This window comes from Mobula hypostoma, chromosome 14 (assembly GCF_963921235.1).
Source record: "Mobula hypostoma chromosome 14, sMobHyp1.1, whole genome shotgun sequence".
In the NCBI taxonomy this organism is placed as follows: Eukaryota; Metazoa; Chordata; class Chondrichthyes; order Myliobatiformes; family Myliobatidae; genus Mobula; species Mobula hypostoma.
In genome coordinates this window covers 15,057,904-15,072,804 of record NC_086110.1, presented here as the reverse complement: position 1 = coordinate 15,072,804, position 14,901 = coordinate 15,057,904, and the positions used below count along the sequence as shown (strand labels likewise).

General features: G+C 41.0%; 1 protein-coding gene across 5 annotated transcripts in view; it reads left to right on the top strand.

The window, feature by feature from the left end:
- phaf1 (phagosome assembly factor 1) overlaps positions 1-14,901 on the top strand; it is a 124,282-nt gene that overhangs the window by 75,063 nt on the left and 34,318 nt on the right. For all 5 annotated transcript variants that reach the window (XM_063066713.1, XM_063066709.1, XM_063066710.1 and 2 more), the window contains exon 5: positions 9,113-9,192. In XM_063066713.1, the coding sequence (XP_062922783.1) occupies positions 9,113-9,192 (80 nt within the window). The remainder of the gene's footprint in view (positions 1-9,112; positions 9,193-14,901) is intronic.

Here is a 14,901-nt window from a genome sequence, read left to right as displayed (position 1 = left end):
TGTTGTAGTCAGATTGAACATTATGAACAGTTTATATTCCCACTAATTTCTTGCTTTGGAGATGAAATTCAAGAACATAATTTAATTAAGTATTTATTTTAGTCTTGAAAATAAAGCTCTTAGAAGAAAAAAATGCATGGAAGGAAATGGGAAGTAACTTTTAAATTTGAAAATCTGGAAGATGTGAATGGAGACTCAAAGCTTAATCAGCATCTGAACTGACTTTGTATTGAAATTCTCTACCAGAATTATCACTAATACTTTACAATCATATTTCACAGTTTAGAACTTTTCTTCACAAGAAGCAGGTCCCAACCTCCATATCTGTACAGTGGTACATATACACTGTTGTATAGAACTTGAACCTATGCTATCTGGCCTGTCCCATACTGTGAACTTTCAAAATTAGAAGAATAAGTTTTTTTAGAAATAATACTATCAAATAAGGTGCAATTCTTGCTAAGTTCAAGTGAGGTTTTTATTCAGAAGATATCTAATTGTCTCAAAGGGTTGAGAGTGACCAAAGTTGAGAATTAATTTGAAAGAATAATTTATTATCCTAGACACAGGTTCAATAATTGAAGACTGGGAGATTGTAATGCCCATGTTGATTAGTGTGAATGTTGTGGGGGCATAGGCCATTGATTTTCTTACTAGTCTCACTAAATGTTGTACTGAAGTGGCTACCAAGAATTAGTGAAATCAATAAATGATTTTTGATTTGATCTTTGTCACCTCACACATAAACACATCTGAGAAGAACTCTGTGGAGTATGTGATCAAATGGTTTGCATTCCTGAAATATCACAACACTGGATTTGAAATTTTAACTGCTGCCCCTTTTAATGCTGCCCTCGCTGAAAACGTCATAAGCAATACACTTGACAATTTTATCAACAATTGTTACAGATTATTAAAAAATTATTCAAAAAGCCACCTTCTACCTGTTTTTATACAGTATTTGCATAATGTTGTGATTTGTCAAAGTATTTGAGTATAAGGCCGGTGAAGATTGAGATAAAAGGTTTTTTAAGATGGAAGTAGACCTGTGACACACATTGCATTGCTTTTTGTACTCTGTACACTATCAGTTACATTACGGAGCTCAAAATTAGTAGGACTCTTGCCCAGCCATTTCAAATATAAGTCCTAGATGTGTCACGTATAGTGTACTCCATGAAAGAACTGGAAGGGAACTGACTTCCAAAAAATATGTAGAAAAGAATGAGGCATCACTAATCATTTGATTAAAGAAAACAAGTAACACAATGACCTTAACTGGAAATCCAAGTAATTCTTTTTTTCAAAATATTAATGAACAGCCATTTGGTTTTAAATGCCCATGATTAATACCTGTGCTATGGACACTGAGGAAACAGTTTCTGATTGGAAATCAGTCAGTATCGACTGACCTTTTTGGTCATCTTGGATGATTCATTTTAACAGGATCACCTAGCTTAGACCTTCTCATCTGTGTTCATCCTTTGAACTGATAAGTCTTGAAAGCCAGGAAGAACCTTAAAATGGTTGTTGTCCAATCTCTGTCAAAGTTTTGCTGTAGGTAACATTTGTGGTAAATAGGTGTGATGCCTGAGAGAAAATGACACCATAGTAGCCTTCGACCAGATGCAGTAAAACTGATGATCTGGTGTTGTTTGCAGATCCTGATGGTCTAGTAGTTGGCTCATACTTCAGTCTGGAATGTGAGCCGGGTCTCCAGAGAGTGAGTGAGATGTGCAGAGAGAGTGGTGGTCCCAGAGCCCCACAAGGACTGAATCGTGTGCCAGGAATACAACAACAGGCAGTCGGTGCTGGGGTCAGGACTGCTTGTATACTTTATGTCCCCTTTAACTTACCCGATTCACTGAAGAATTAGTTACACTACTGTGTAATATGTAATAAAAACTGAAATGGAAGTGTGTTTTGTATTATTGGGAGTGCAGTAATCCTGTAGGTTTACTGGTCCAGCACTTGCAAGGACCAAAAGGTATTGGAGTTTTTCTGTACAGGTCCTCCCAGGTTACAAAAGTTTTCCACCAACTATTTGTAACCCAAACAGCTTGCAAGTCAGAAATTCAGCTGCACATTGAGTTCCCACAGTGACCACAATCCAAAGATGCCTTTAGCCCAGCAGCCAACAAATCTACCCCATTGGTTTTCCCAGGGCTCGATTCTTATGTAGGGGCTATACATAAGCTGGGAAAGACCTGGCGTGGTCATTGAAGGACAATCAATGCCCGTGCAGGAAAGTGGATACGCTTGTCTGGTTGGTGCACGGATGATAGAATGTCCTGAGTAGTGGGGAGAGGAGTGATCCATCCCTCTGTTGGGATACACTTGAACTAGATACTGATTTTCAGTCACATATGTAAAAACTTAACAAACTCCAAAGTTTATTATCAACCCATTTTCTTTTCGGATTATCTGAATCAAGCAAATCCACTGGTGAAACACTACACCTTGATATGCATCCATTCTTGGACAAGCTGCAACAATCTTTAGCTTCTGGCACATGTTGCATTACCTTGCTATAATCTCCATCCTGTTCTGTCTCAAACTGAACCAGACTTTTCATCTTATTCAGTCCTGAACTGAGCTTTGGCCACTCCGAACAAAGATTGCCCTTTCCCGCCTGGGTAACCCAAGGACAGGAGCAGGTGTCAGTCCCTCAGATCTGCTGTACCCTTCATTATTCATCCATAGCTCAATTGCACCCATCGGCCTTGATTCTGCAACCTGTAATGTCTGTGTGTGGCGAAACCAGCCTCCTCTGCGGCACCATTGTTGCTGATGTTCTCACCTTACATTAAAAATATTGGAAATTGGAGCAGGAGGCCATTTGCTCTTTCGGGTCTGCAGTGTCATTTTCTTGGGCTCAAGAATGATTGTTCACCTTTATATTTTATACTTTATTGTCGCCAAACAATTGATACTAGAATGTACAATCATCACAGTGATACTTAATTCTGCGCTTCCCGCTCCCTGGAGTACAAATATTAAATATTAAAAATAGGAAAAATTAGTAAATATTAAAAATTTAAATTATAAATCATAAATAGAAAATAGAAAAATGGAAAGTAAGGTAGTGCAAAGAAACTGAGAGGCAGGTCCGGATATTTGGAGGCGACGGCCCAGATCCGGATCAGGATCCGTTCAGCAGTCTTATCACGGTTGGAAAGAAGCTGTTCTCAAATCTGGCCGTATGAGTCTTCAAGCTCCTGAGCATTCTCCCGGAGGGAAGAGGGACGAAAAGTGTGTTGGCTGGGTGGGTCGTGTCCTTGATTATCCTGGCAGCACTGCTCCGACAGTGTGTGGTGTAAAGTGAGTCCAAGGACAGAAGATTGGTTTGTGTGATGTGCTGCGCCATGTTCACGATCTTCTGCAGCTTCTTTCGGTCTTGGACAAGACAACTTCCATACCAGGTTCTGATGCACCCTAGAAGAATGCTTTCTATGGTGCATCTATAAAAATTAGTGAGGGTTTTAGGGGACAGGCCAAATTTCTTTAGTTTTCTCAGGAAGTAAAGGCGCTGGTGGGCCTTCTTAGCAGTGAACTCTGCTTGGCTGGAACAAGTCAGGTCATTTGTGATATTGACCCCCAAGGAACTTAAAGCTTTTGACCTGTTCCACTTGCGCACCACCGATGTAAGTTGGGTCGTGCAGTCCGCTACTTCTTAAACAACTAATTCCTTCGTCTTGCTGACATTGAGGGATAGGATATTGTCTTCGCACCATGCCACCAGGTTCTTTATTTCCTCCCTGTACTCAAACTCATCATTACCCGAGATACGGCCTACAATTGTTGTGTCATCAGCAAACTTATATATTGAGTTTGATGGAAACTTGGCTACACAATCATGGGTGTACAGTGAGTACAGCAGGGGGCTGAGTACACAGCCCTGTGGGGCACTGGTGCTCAGAGTGATTGTAGAGGACACTTACAAGTTGCACTCATGACGGACCAGATCCAGCAGTACGACCGATCCCACACAATCTAGGACAGGGCAGCAAGTTCTTTGCCAGGACTCCTACCTCAATCTAAACACCAAAGGCTAGGCAGGATGTAGGCGACTCAAGGGGCACGCCGGCATCGCTTCTCAGCTCAACACTCTTTTCCTGCTCTGTCCTCATATCAACACAAAACACTGGAGGAGCTCAGCAGGTCAGGCGGCATCAGGAGTAAACAGTCAATGTTTCGGGCTGAGACCCTGCTTCAGGACTCTATCCCGATATCGCTTGATTTTCTTGCACCCAGAGACTTATGAGTCTGTTTTGAATGAACTCAGTGACTGAGCCTACCCAGCCATCCATAGTAGAGAGTTTCAAATCTTTACTCTGTCTCTCTCTGACACATACACAATCTCTCTCTCTCTCTGACATACACAAACTCTAATGCACTCATCTCAATGTAAGTACACCAGTCCTTATTCTGAAACTGAATGCTGGTTTCCCACTCCTCAGCTATAGGAAACATAACCAATCCCACCTCCCCCCTCCCCCAAGTCCTTTAAGAATTTGAAATTTTGATGAGATCTTGAAAGAATGCAGGCCTAATTGACTCATTGGCTCCTTATAAGGCAAAACCACCATCCTAGGGCAACCCGGCTGAATCTTTATTGCATACTCTTTGTGTCACATATGTCCCTTTTTTCAGGAAAGTTTCATCAGAAAATAAAGTGAACATATAGCAGGTATAGGCAATTGGAATTGAGATATTCATATAGAACGCTCAGAAGGCAACTTGAAGAAATTAGCAGGGCGAAAGTGGATTGTGAATGTCCATGGTAAATGAGATTTGAATAGAATCCAAGATGTTCCATTAGTATATCAGGCACAAGAGGGTAGCCAGGGAAAGAATGAGTTCCTAAAGTGGAGGCAGGAGCTGTAGGCAAGGTGATAAATGAATACTTCTGGATTCTGCAAGCAGAGAGATGTGAAGGTGTCAAGTGATAGGGGACACAAGAGTTAACAAATCCCTAGTGTCTGATGATAGCTTTCTCAGATTGCTATGGAAAACAAAGGAGGAGAAATCTTTGTTCGCCACACGTGCTGCAAGAACAGAGGTTAGCTAAGGTTGTTTCTTTGGGATAGAGAATAGCTGAGGTTATTTCTTTAAGATGGAGGACAGGTGAAGTTGTTCCTTTTGGGTAGAGGATAGCTGAAACCGTTCCTGTAGGACAGAGGATAGTTGAGACCGTTCCTTTAGGATAGACGATAACTGAGACCGTTCCCTTAGGATAGAGGATAGCTGAGACCGTTCCTTTAGGACAGAGAATAGTTGAGACTGTTCCTTTCGGATAAGCAATAGCTGAGACCATTCCTTTAGGACAGAGGATAGTTGAGACCGTTCCGTTAGGACAGAGGATAGTTGAGACTGTTCCTTTAGGACAGAGGATAATTGAAACTGTTCCTTTCGGATAAACAATAGCTGAGACCGTTCCTTTAGGACAGAGGATAGTTGAGACTGTTCCTTTCGGATAAACAATAGCTGAAACCATTCCTTTAGGACAGGGAATAGTTGAGACTGTTCCTTTAGGAGGGACGATAACTGAGACCGTTCCTTTAGGACAGAGGATAGTTGACACTGTTCCTTTCGGACAGAGGATAATTGAGACTGTTCCTTTAGGACAGGATAGTTGAGACTGTTCCTTTAGGAGAGACGATAGCTGAAGTAGTTTCTTTACTTAGAAAAGGCAGCAGCAATGAGCCGGTGAGTTTTGCATCAATGCTAGGGGGATTATTGGAGAAAATTCTAAGGGTAGGGAGCTGATCAGGGATAGTTAGCCCCTCAAATTTAATTGAGTGTCATTTTTGAAGAGAAATGATGAGGACTGACAAGTAAGGCAGTAGAACTTTACCTAAATACATCTGACAAAGTACTGCATGGTAGTCTGGTTCAGATGGTTAAGGCTAATGGGAACCAATGTAACCTAACTATTTGGATCCAAAATTAGCTTGGTGATGAGAGGCAGAAGGTGAAAGGTTGTTTTTCTCTGGCTGGAAGTCTGTGAACTCTGCTGTGCTGCAGTTATCGTTGCGGGATATTTGTTGGAGACCAGGATGTAAATGTAGCAAAATGTATGACAGAAAAGTTGTTAGTGTTTTGAATAGTGAGGAAGATTGTCTCAGGCTACAGCAGAATATAGATCAGATGGAATGTTGGGTGGTGTTGACAGCTGAAATTTAATCCTGAGAAGTGTGTGGTGATATATTTGAGAAGTCAAACAGGTTGAATATGCACAGTAAATGATAGGGGACACTAGGCAATGTCAAGTCCGTAGTTCCCTGAGAGTGACAACATAGGAAGATAAGGTGGTGAAGGGGGCATGTCATGTGCTTGCCTTCAAAGGTCAGGGTATAGAATCTAAAAGTTGGACATTATGTTGCAACTTTGCAAAACACTGATTAGAACACACTCAGAGTGCTGTGTCTGGTTCCACATGCTACACTGAAGGAAGTGATTGATAATTGGAGTGGTGAAATTAGGTACAATCAGCACATTTGAGACATTTAGACAGGCAAGGCATAGAATGATATGGGCCTAATGTGGGCAGGTGAGATTAGTGTCAATTTGGGCATGTTGTAATGAAAGGCCTATTTCTGTGTTGTACAACTCTGAGATGGAAATCATACACAACACACCAGGAACAATATCACCGATGCCCAATAATAATTGCATTAAGACGTTGTTACTGTTGTACTCAAATCTTCTTGGAATAACCGGCAATATACCATTCAGCTTCTAAATCCCTTGGTGCACCTGCTTACTGGGTTTCAATGACTCTTGTACGTGGATATCTAGGACCCTTCAAAATCAACATTACCCAATCTCAGCATTTAAAAAAATACCGTTTTTCTGTTTTGTGCACCAAAGTAGATAACTTCATATGTTTCCACATTATTTATATCTGTCATAGTTTCATCTGCTCACTCAGATTTTCTGTATCACCTTAAAGCCGCATAACTTCCTCCTCCCCACTCTCAATCCCTCTGAGTTTTGTATCGCTATCAAACATCAACATCAAGTACCACGATGTTTGGTCAACTCTTTGATAATATTTGAATAACTAGAGCCAACACATTGATCACTGTGGCACCCTACTCTTCACAACTTGTCAGTGTGAGAAAGTTTTGTGCTAGCTCGTTGTTGCAATCCTAAATCTATATTCTTGTGGCTTGGTAATTCTAATGTTCAATACTAAGTTCCATTCTCACCCATAGTTCAAAGCCTTTGAGTAACTTGGAAATATCCCAGTAGCAGCCTATATCCAGATTTGTAATGGTAAAATAAAAAATTGCACTTTATTAAACAGAATGGCAGTTAGCACTGATATTTCATGGTTACAAATCATGGATTGGTCCTATTTTGCTGAGCAGAAATTAACTTAATGTCTGTGGGTTCAATGGAAAGGTAACTCCTTGTGAATACTACAGCAGAACTTGTGTTTGCCGTAACCTAAAATTCTAGAATATGTGATATAAGCATCTCTTCTCTGTCAACAACAATCTGGAAGTACACCAATAAATATTTTTCATATTTGTAAATCAAAGAATTGGAGCATGCAAAGTTTGGTTCTGTGATGTAGCCTTGGAGCATTAACTGCATGAACTAAGAGCAAACTATACAGCATGCAATTGGCTGACTGAGTTAAATGGTTCCTAGAATAGAACAGTCCATTGTTGTCTGGTAATGCAAACCATAAGTTCAAATGCCACAACACATAGCCAGACATCTCATTATGCTTCAAAGTAAAATTACAGTTCTCAACTTCAGTAAATTCTTGTGTGGGGGATGCTTTCAGTGATTCCACGAGTTGTGCTTCTAAAAATTTTATAACCTGTTAGTACTTTTGCTTTAGTCTCCAGCCCATCTGTTTCTCCCTTATAAATTTTCCAGTTCTAATTAAAGTTAGACTCACAATGTCTTAGCCCAGCCTCTGCATTTACATTGAGTCTGGATTTCAAGAAGGTTTCATTGAAATTGAAACCAGCAGTTTCTGCTCCAAGCTCCACACACCTTTCAGCTGCCTTCAGATTATTTTTGCAAGGCAATTTCACCAATGTGATGCAATAAGTTGTTATTAAAAGGCAGACTTAATAGTTCACCATAGAAAATGAATAGCTTTGCTATTGCTTTTAAAAATTAGGAATTGTTTTTGACTTAGTACAGTAGATCACATGGGGAGCAAAGATTCATCCAAAGCACTTTATATCACAGAAAAGACGGTCCTCAGCAATGCAATGTCACATACACTAGCAAATCTTACTCCTTCGTAAAGCTACCACTTTATTTCCACTGAGGCACATTTCATTGCTGCAGTGCATCTTTCTGCTAATTACAGCTTGATTTTGCTTTGAGATCATGATTGGTAGTTCCAGGCTAATGTGAATGAGGCAGTGCTAATTTTCCCCAGGGTGGGTCCCGTAGTCTGTGTTTTGTGTGCCATTAGCTGAAACTGCAATATATTCTGACAACTGTAAGGTTAGTCTTTTCTCCATTGGGCTCTTCCTACAACATGAAGAATGGATGATTAGCAGTTATTATTATGACCAATTGGGAAACATGTATAAGGAATTCTTGTTCAGTGTTCAACGAAATTTTATTATCAAAGTACATGTATGTCACCATACACAGCTCTGAAATTCATTTTCTTATGGGCATACACAGTAACACAAAAGAATCGATGAAAAACTGCACCCAACAGAATAGACAAGCAGCCAGTATGCAAAAGACAATAAAATGCGCAAATACAAAAGAAAATAATAAATAAATAACCAATGAATATCAAGAACATGAGATGAAAAGTCCTTGAAAGTGAGTTGATATGTTCGGTGATGGGCTGTTTCTTGTAGAAAGGAGTGCAGTAGAACATAATCTAATTGTTAGCTTTTTGCCAGTGAGCTACAGAAAGAAATTGCTTAGCTCTGCTTCTGTGTGACTATGGGCTGTAATACATTAAATTAAGGCCCAGAGTGACCTTTGAGGACTGGAGAGGTGTGGGAAAGCACCCTCTCCAGTGGATATAATCTCATTGTACCTTATTGACTAAGACTCTATATTCTGTACCAAGCCCGTTCTATAATGAGCGTGTCTGATCTTTGTTATTTTGCAGTGGTGTACACTTCAACTCTCAGGCTATAGCTCCAACCATAGAGCAGATTGACCAGTCATTTGGAGCAACTCATCCTGGAGGTAAGAGACGTGTGCTAAAATATGAACTTGCCTGATGAAGTGACCAGTAAGGCTTTGGAAAGGATACCAAAGACGTCTGCCAGGATGCCGCTGGACTAGAGGCATGATGTACAAGGAGAGGTTGGGAAAACTTGGGTTGTTTCCTCTGGAGTGTCAGAGGCTGAGAAGAATTTATAAAATGACCAGGGGCATAGATCGTGTGGTTAGTCAAAATCTTTCTCCCCGGGTAAAAATGTCAAGTGTTGGAGGACATGCATTTAAACTGTGACGGTAATATTTTAAAAGGAATTGTGAGTGTCAAACTTTTTATTCGGCGAGTGATAGGTACCAGGAACAGGTGTCCAGGCTTAGTGGTAGAAGTTGATATGGTAGAGGTATTTAATATGCTTTTAGATGAATATGCCACAGATATAGATCATGGGCAGGCAGAAGAGATTTAGCTTAATTTGGCATTCTATTCGGCATGGGTATCGTGTGCCGAAGAGCGTGTTCCTGTGCTGTACCGCTCTGTGTTCTAACCAGGTGATCACTTGACTGAAGAGCAAGACCCTACTTTGGAAGGAGTGATGGTTCTGTCGTGTGTTGCTCCTACAATTGTAGTTACAAAGTTGAACGTGAATTACTCCGCTGCAGTGGTGAAAGTGACAGGGACTCTAAATGCTTCCGTTGTAGGGTTGTGCAACAGTGTCAGCTTTGAATATTGAATCTGTTATCACTGTGGTACAGCCTGTCCAACTGCTTCCTCATAGCTCCAGTGACCCAGATTCTGCCCTGAATCCCAGGTTGCATCCATATGCAGTTAGCATATTCTCCTTTTGACTGCATGGGTTTACTCCCAACATTCAGATGGCACTGGTGAATCTTGGCAACATGTTGTGGGCAGCTTACAAAACTTATAAATATAATTCTTTTGAACTGCTCTCACTGCAATCTACAGCCTGTAATTTCCGTATAAGTAGCATACTTTTGAACTGTCTTAACGAACTAGCGATGTCACAATCTTCTGAAGGGTTTGGCGGACTTAACTTTCAGGCTTGGTTTAAACGGACAAAAGTACATCACTGCTGCCAAAAGAGAGGGAGGAGGGATGGGCTCCAAGCCAGGCTAAAACGAAGGGCATGAAACTTCCTCCATCCAGCATCTTGTTAACAAATGTACAATTGCTGGAGAACAAGATTGAGGATCTAAGGGCAAGATTGCTGTATCGGAGGGAAATGTGGAATTGCTGTGTTCTCTGTTTCATGGAGACATGTCTCACTCTGGACACACTGGATACATTGGTAAGGTCTGAGGGCTTCTTGGTACACAGGATTGACTGGCCTTCTGTCTCAGAGAAGGCAAAAGGTGGGGTCTATGTTTCATGATAAAGTCTTTGTGGTGCTCAAACATAGCAGTCTTGCCGCACTCTTGTTCCCTTGACCTGGAACATCTAATGATTAAGTGCTGACTGTCCTACTTACCAAGAGAGTTCTTTCTGTGACCCTGACTGTAGTTTACTTACCGGCAAAAGCCAATGTTAAGCAGGCACTCGAGGTATTGAGTGCTGCCATGAGCAAACAAGAAACAGCCTACCCTGATGCCTTTCAAATCATTGTCAGGGACTACAATCAGGCTTGTTTGCAGAAATTTCTTTCCAATTATCATCAGCATACCATCTGCGGCACCAGCAGTTCCAACACATTGAATCTACTGCACTGTGATAAGGAATGCCTGCTGTTCCATGCCAAGACAGCATTTCAGGAAATCTGGTCACTTGGCTGTCCTTCTGCCTGCATACAGGCAGAGGCTAAAGAGCAAGGCTCTCAGGATAAAGACAACAAAGAGGTGATTGTGGGAGGCGGAGGAGCGGCTATAGAATTGCTTCAAGTCAGTGGACTGGGCTGTGTTCAGAGGAGCTGAATGAATATACGACGGTTGTCACGGACCTTATAAAAACAGTTGTAGACAAGTGCCTTTACACAATATCATTCAGAGTCTTCCCTAGCCAGAAGCCCTGGATGAGTCGTGAGATCCACAATCTGCTGACGGTCAGATCAGTGGCTTTCAGGTCTGGCAACAAAGTAAAACACAAAAGGTACAGGTATGATCTCCAGAAAGCCACCTAGTGCAAAGTGGCAATTGCGGACCAAACTTGAATCACTGAAGGATGCTCAATAGCCGTGACAGGGTTTGAATGCCATCACCTCCTGCAAAGTAAAACCAAGTGACATAGGTGACAACAGGGCTTCACACACAGGTGAGCTCAATGTCTTTTATGCTCGCTTTGACTGCCAAAACATGGAGACGCCCTCACAAACTCCAACTGCCCCCAGTGATCCTGTGATTTCAGTCTCTGAGGCTGACGTGTGAGCATCCTTCAGCAGAGCGAACCTACATAAAGCATCTGGCCCAGAAGGGTTGCCTGGCCAAGCACTAAAGATCTGTGTAGATCAACTGGCTGGAGTGTTCTCTGATATCTGTAACCTCTCGGTTCGGCATTCTGAGGTACCCACCTGCTTCAAGCAGGCTTCAATTCTACTGGTACCTAAGAAGAACATGGTAACTTGCATCAATGACTATCAAACAAAAGAAAATCTGCAGATGCTAGAAATCCAAGCAACACAGACAAAGTGCTGGAGGAACTCAGCAGGCCAGGCAGCCTCTATGGGGAAAAAAGTACAGTTTACGTTTCAGGCTGAAACCCTTCAACAGGACTATTGTCTAGTAGCACTTACATTACAACAATGAAGTGCTTTGAAAGGTTGGTGATGAAGCATATCAACTCCTGCCTGAGAAGTGACTTGGATCTGCTCCAATTCACCTGCTGTCATAACAGGTCAATGGTAGATGCCATTTCATTCAACCCTGGACAGCAAAGATACATACATCAAGATGCTCTTCATTGACCACAGCTTGGCATTCAATACTATCATTCCCTCAAAACGAATCAATGCTTCAAGATCTTGGTCTCAATACCTCCTCGTGCAACTGTATTCTTCATTTCCTCACTTTCAGATCCCCATTATTATTTCAGGGGATCTGTTCTGGGTCCTGCAAAGTGCCATTGTGGAGGAAGCATGCCAGCATCTCTACTTTCTTAGAAGTTTGCAAAGGTTCAGCTTGTCATCTTAATCTTTGACAAACTTCTTTAGCTGTGTGACTGGTATTGAAACACCAATGCCCTTGAGCAGAAAAACCAACAAAAAGTCATGGGTACAGCCCAGTCCATCACAGGCAAAGCTTTCCCACCGTTGAGCACATCTACACAGAGCGGTGTTGCAGGAAGTCAGCATTCATCAGTAAGGACCCCACTATCTAGGCCATGCTCCCTTCTCACTGTTTCCATCAGGAGGAAGGTGTGGGAGCCTCAGGGCTCACACCACCAGGTTCAAGAACAGTTATTGCCCCTCAATCATCAGGCTTTGAACCAGAGGGGGTAACTTCACTTGCCCCATCACTGAACTGTTACCACAACCTATGGATTCACTCTCTCATGTTCTAGATATATATTACTTATTATTATTATTATTATTATGGCTGTATTTTTTTCAGCTTAAGCTGGTAAAACCTGTGGTATGAGCATAGCCAAGTTCACTCATTTCTCAATTGCTAAGAGCTTTCAGATTATTCTAGTGGTGTTTAGTATTGTGGCTTTCTGGAGATTTAGATAAATATTCCTGTGTAGGCCTAATTGTTTAATGCTATTATGTAATGACTTTGGGATGATACCAGTTGTAGATGTTACTATCGGGCCAATGTTTCAATTTCCTCTTTTTACTGTTTGTAATTCAGCATATTTCTTGTGTTTTACACTTACTGAGTTCTGTGAGTTCTTGCTTGTTTTCCTGTATTATTATATCCAGACGGTTATTATGGATTGTCCTAACCATATTAATGAATTGGTTGTAGTATAATTTGAATGACTCTGACTCTAAAACTGGATCAGGCTTGTTTTTATAGTGAAGTATGGTGTCTTTTATGAGTTTGTATTTTAAAGCAAGATTTTGGTGCATAATGTTTGCCTCTTAATTGTGCTTGTGTAAGTAATCAGATTGAGTTAAACTGCTGCAGGATCCTCTAAAGTGTTGGATTGTTTCTGGTTTCTCTTGGCACTTTCTACATTAATTGTCTTGAACTTGTTGGTCCTTTACTATGTATTTTTGATAATTTTTGGTGTTAACCACCTGGTCCTGTATTGCCACAAGGAACCCCCCTGTTTCTGGGAAGATGTCTCCAATATCTGAGCCAGGTGTTCCACACGTCCTCGTTGACATCTAGTCTGCTCAGATCGTGGGGATGTCTTCCATGGATATAGTGATAGTTTCTTCATTTGTCTGGGTTCTGCTTTCGTTTAAGTTTAGTGGTGTGTGCTACTTTATCAGAATTGCATATGTTCACCTGGAGTGCTGAATCTTGTTTTCATTGATGAAAGTATATCCTTAGATGTTATCTGTTTGTTGTGTAAATTTTTATGTCTATTATTCTTCTTCTTCCTTCTGCCCTAGGTAGTGTTAATCTAAGTGTGTTCGAGTGTACATAGTGATTTCTAAGATTTGTCACTTCATTTCTTATTTTTCTTTGTAAGTTTTCTAGATCGGTTTCAGACCAAGATATTATGCCAAAAGAATATGTTATTATGGGTATAGCAAACGTGGTTATTGCCTTTGTTATATTTTCACTATGGAGCTCTAGCAGATTTTCTTAAGCCTTGAAGCAAATTCTGTCAAAAGTTTTCCTTCTATCACAGTATGATCTTTTTTGCTTGTTAATGTCCCAAATACTTATGTTTCATACTCATCCATCGATTCTGCTCTACCCTCTTGCTCTGTTTTATGTTCTGCTAGCTCTATTGCACCTTATTATGTTTAAGGTTGTGCAGTTGTCTAATTCAAAGTTCACATATATATCCTTTGAAAATAGTTCAGCACTATTTGACAGGTGACATTCTTCAGATGGTCCACAAAACTGTTTCTTTCACATCTTTTATGTCTTTTTCTTTTAAACGTGGTTCTGGTGTAAACTTAAATTCGCCAGACCAATAACCACACCACAAACAGTTGTTTACTTTATTCTTTTTACCAGTTTATTTGTTCGAACTCAGCCGACGAGAAGTTCAAAGCCCAACACCATAGGGACAGGGTTCCTGTCCCTTAGGTGGCTCGTGACGAACTTCTGTCTAACATGCAGAAACGTTACAATTTATAGAACTAGTGAAACAAAGAGCACTTAGATAAACTGGTATTCCCACCAAGTCTGTTGGAGCAAAACTTAATTACTTAGATAAGAGAGCCCACTAAATCAAAGTTTTAATTACAGACAGATGTTCATTCTTGTCCTTATCAGTGAGTCCTCCCTTTTTCCTGAAACAAATGAGGGAACTTAGATCAGTGGTGCGAAACCGTAAGGCACGGTGTGTGTAACATGTGTGAACCCAGCCCCCATATCATTCTCAAGAGACACTTGTGAGTCGTTAATCTAAACAAGCCAAAGGCAGATTCCTCAGTGAAGGACAAACAGAAATTGTACACTATTCAGAACAGAGCACGCATAAGTTGGCACTTAATTTTAACCAGTTATTTACAAGAGTCCAAGAATCATTTCTTACTTCCCCAACACCCTTAAAACTTCATCACTGGTACTGTTGCAGCCTGTGATCTACAGTCTGATGGTGTGTTTTTGGGTCAATTGAGAGATCTGGCACTCTGCTGCCTCCGAGAAGCTCCTGGCAGG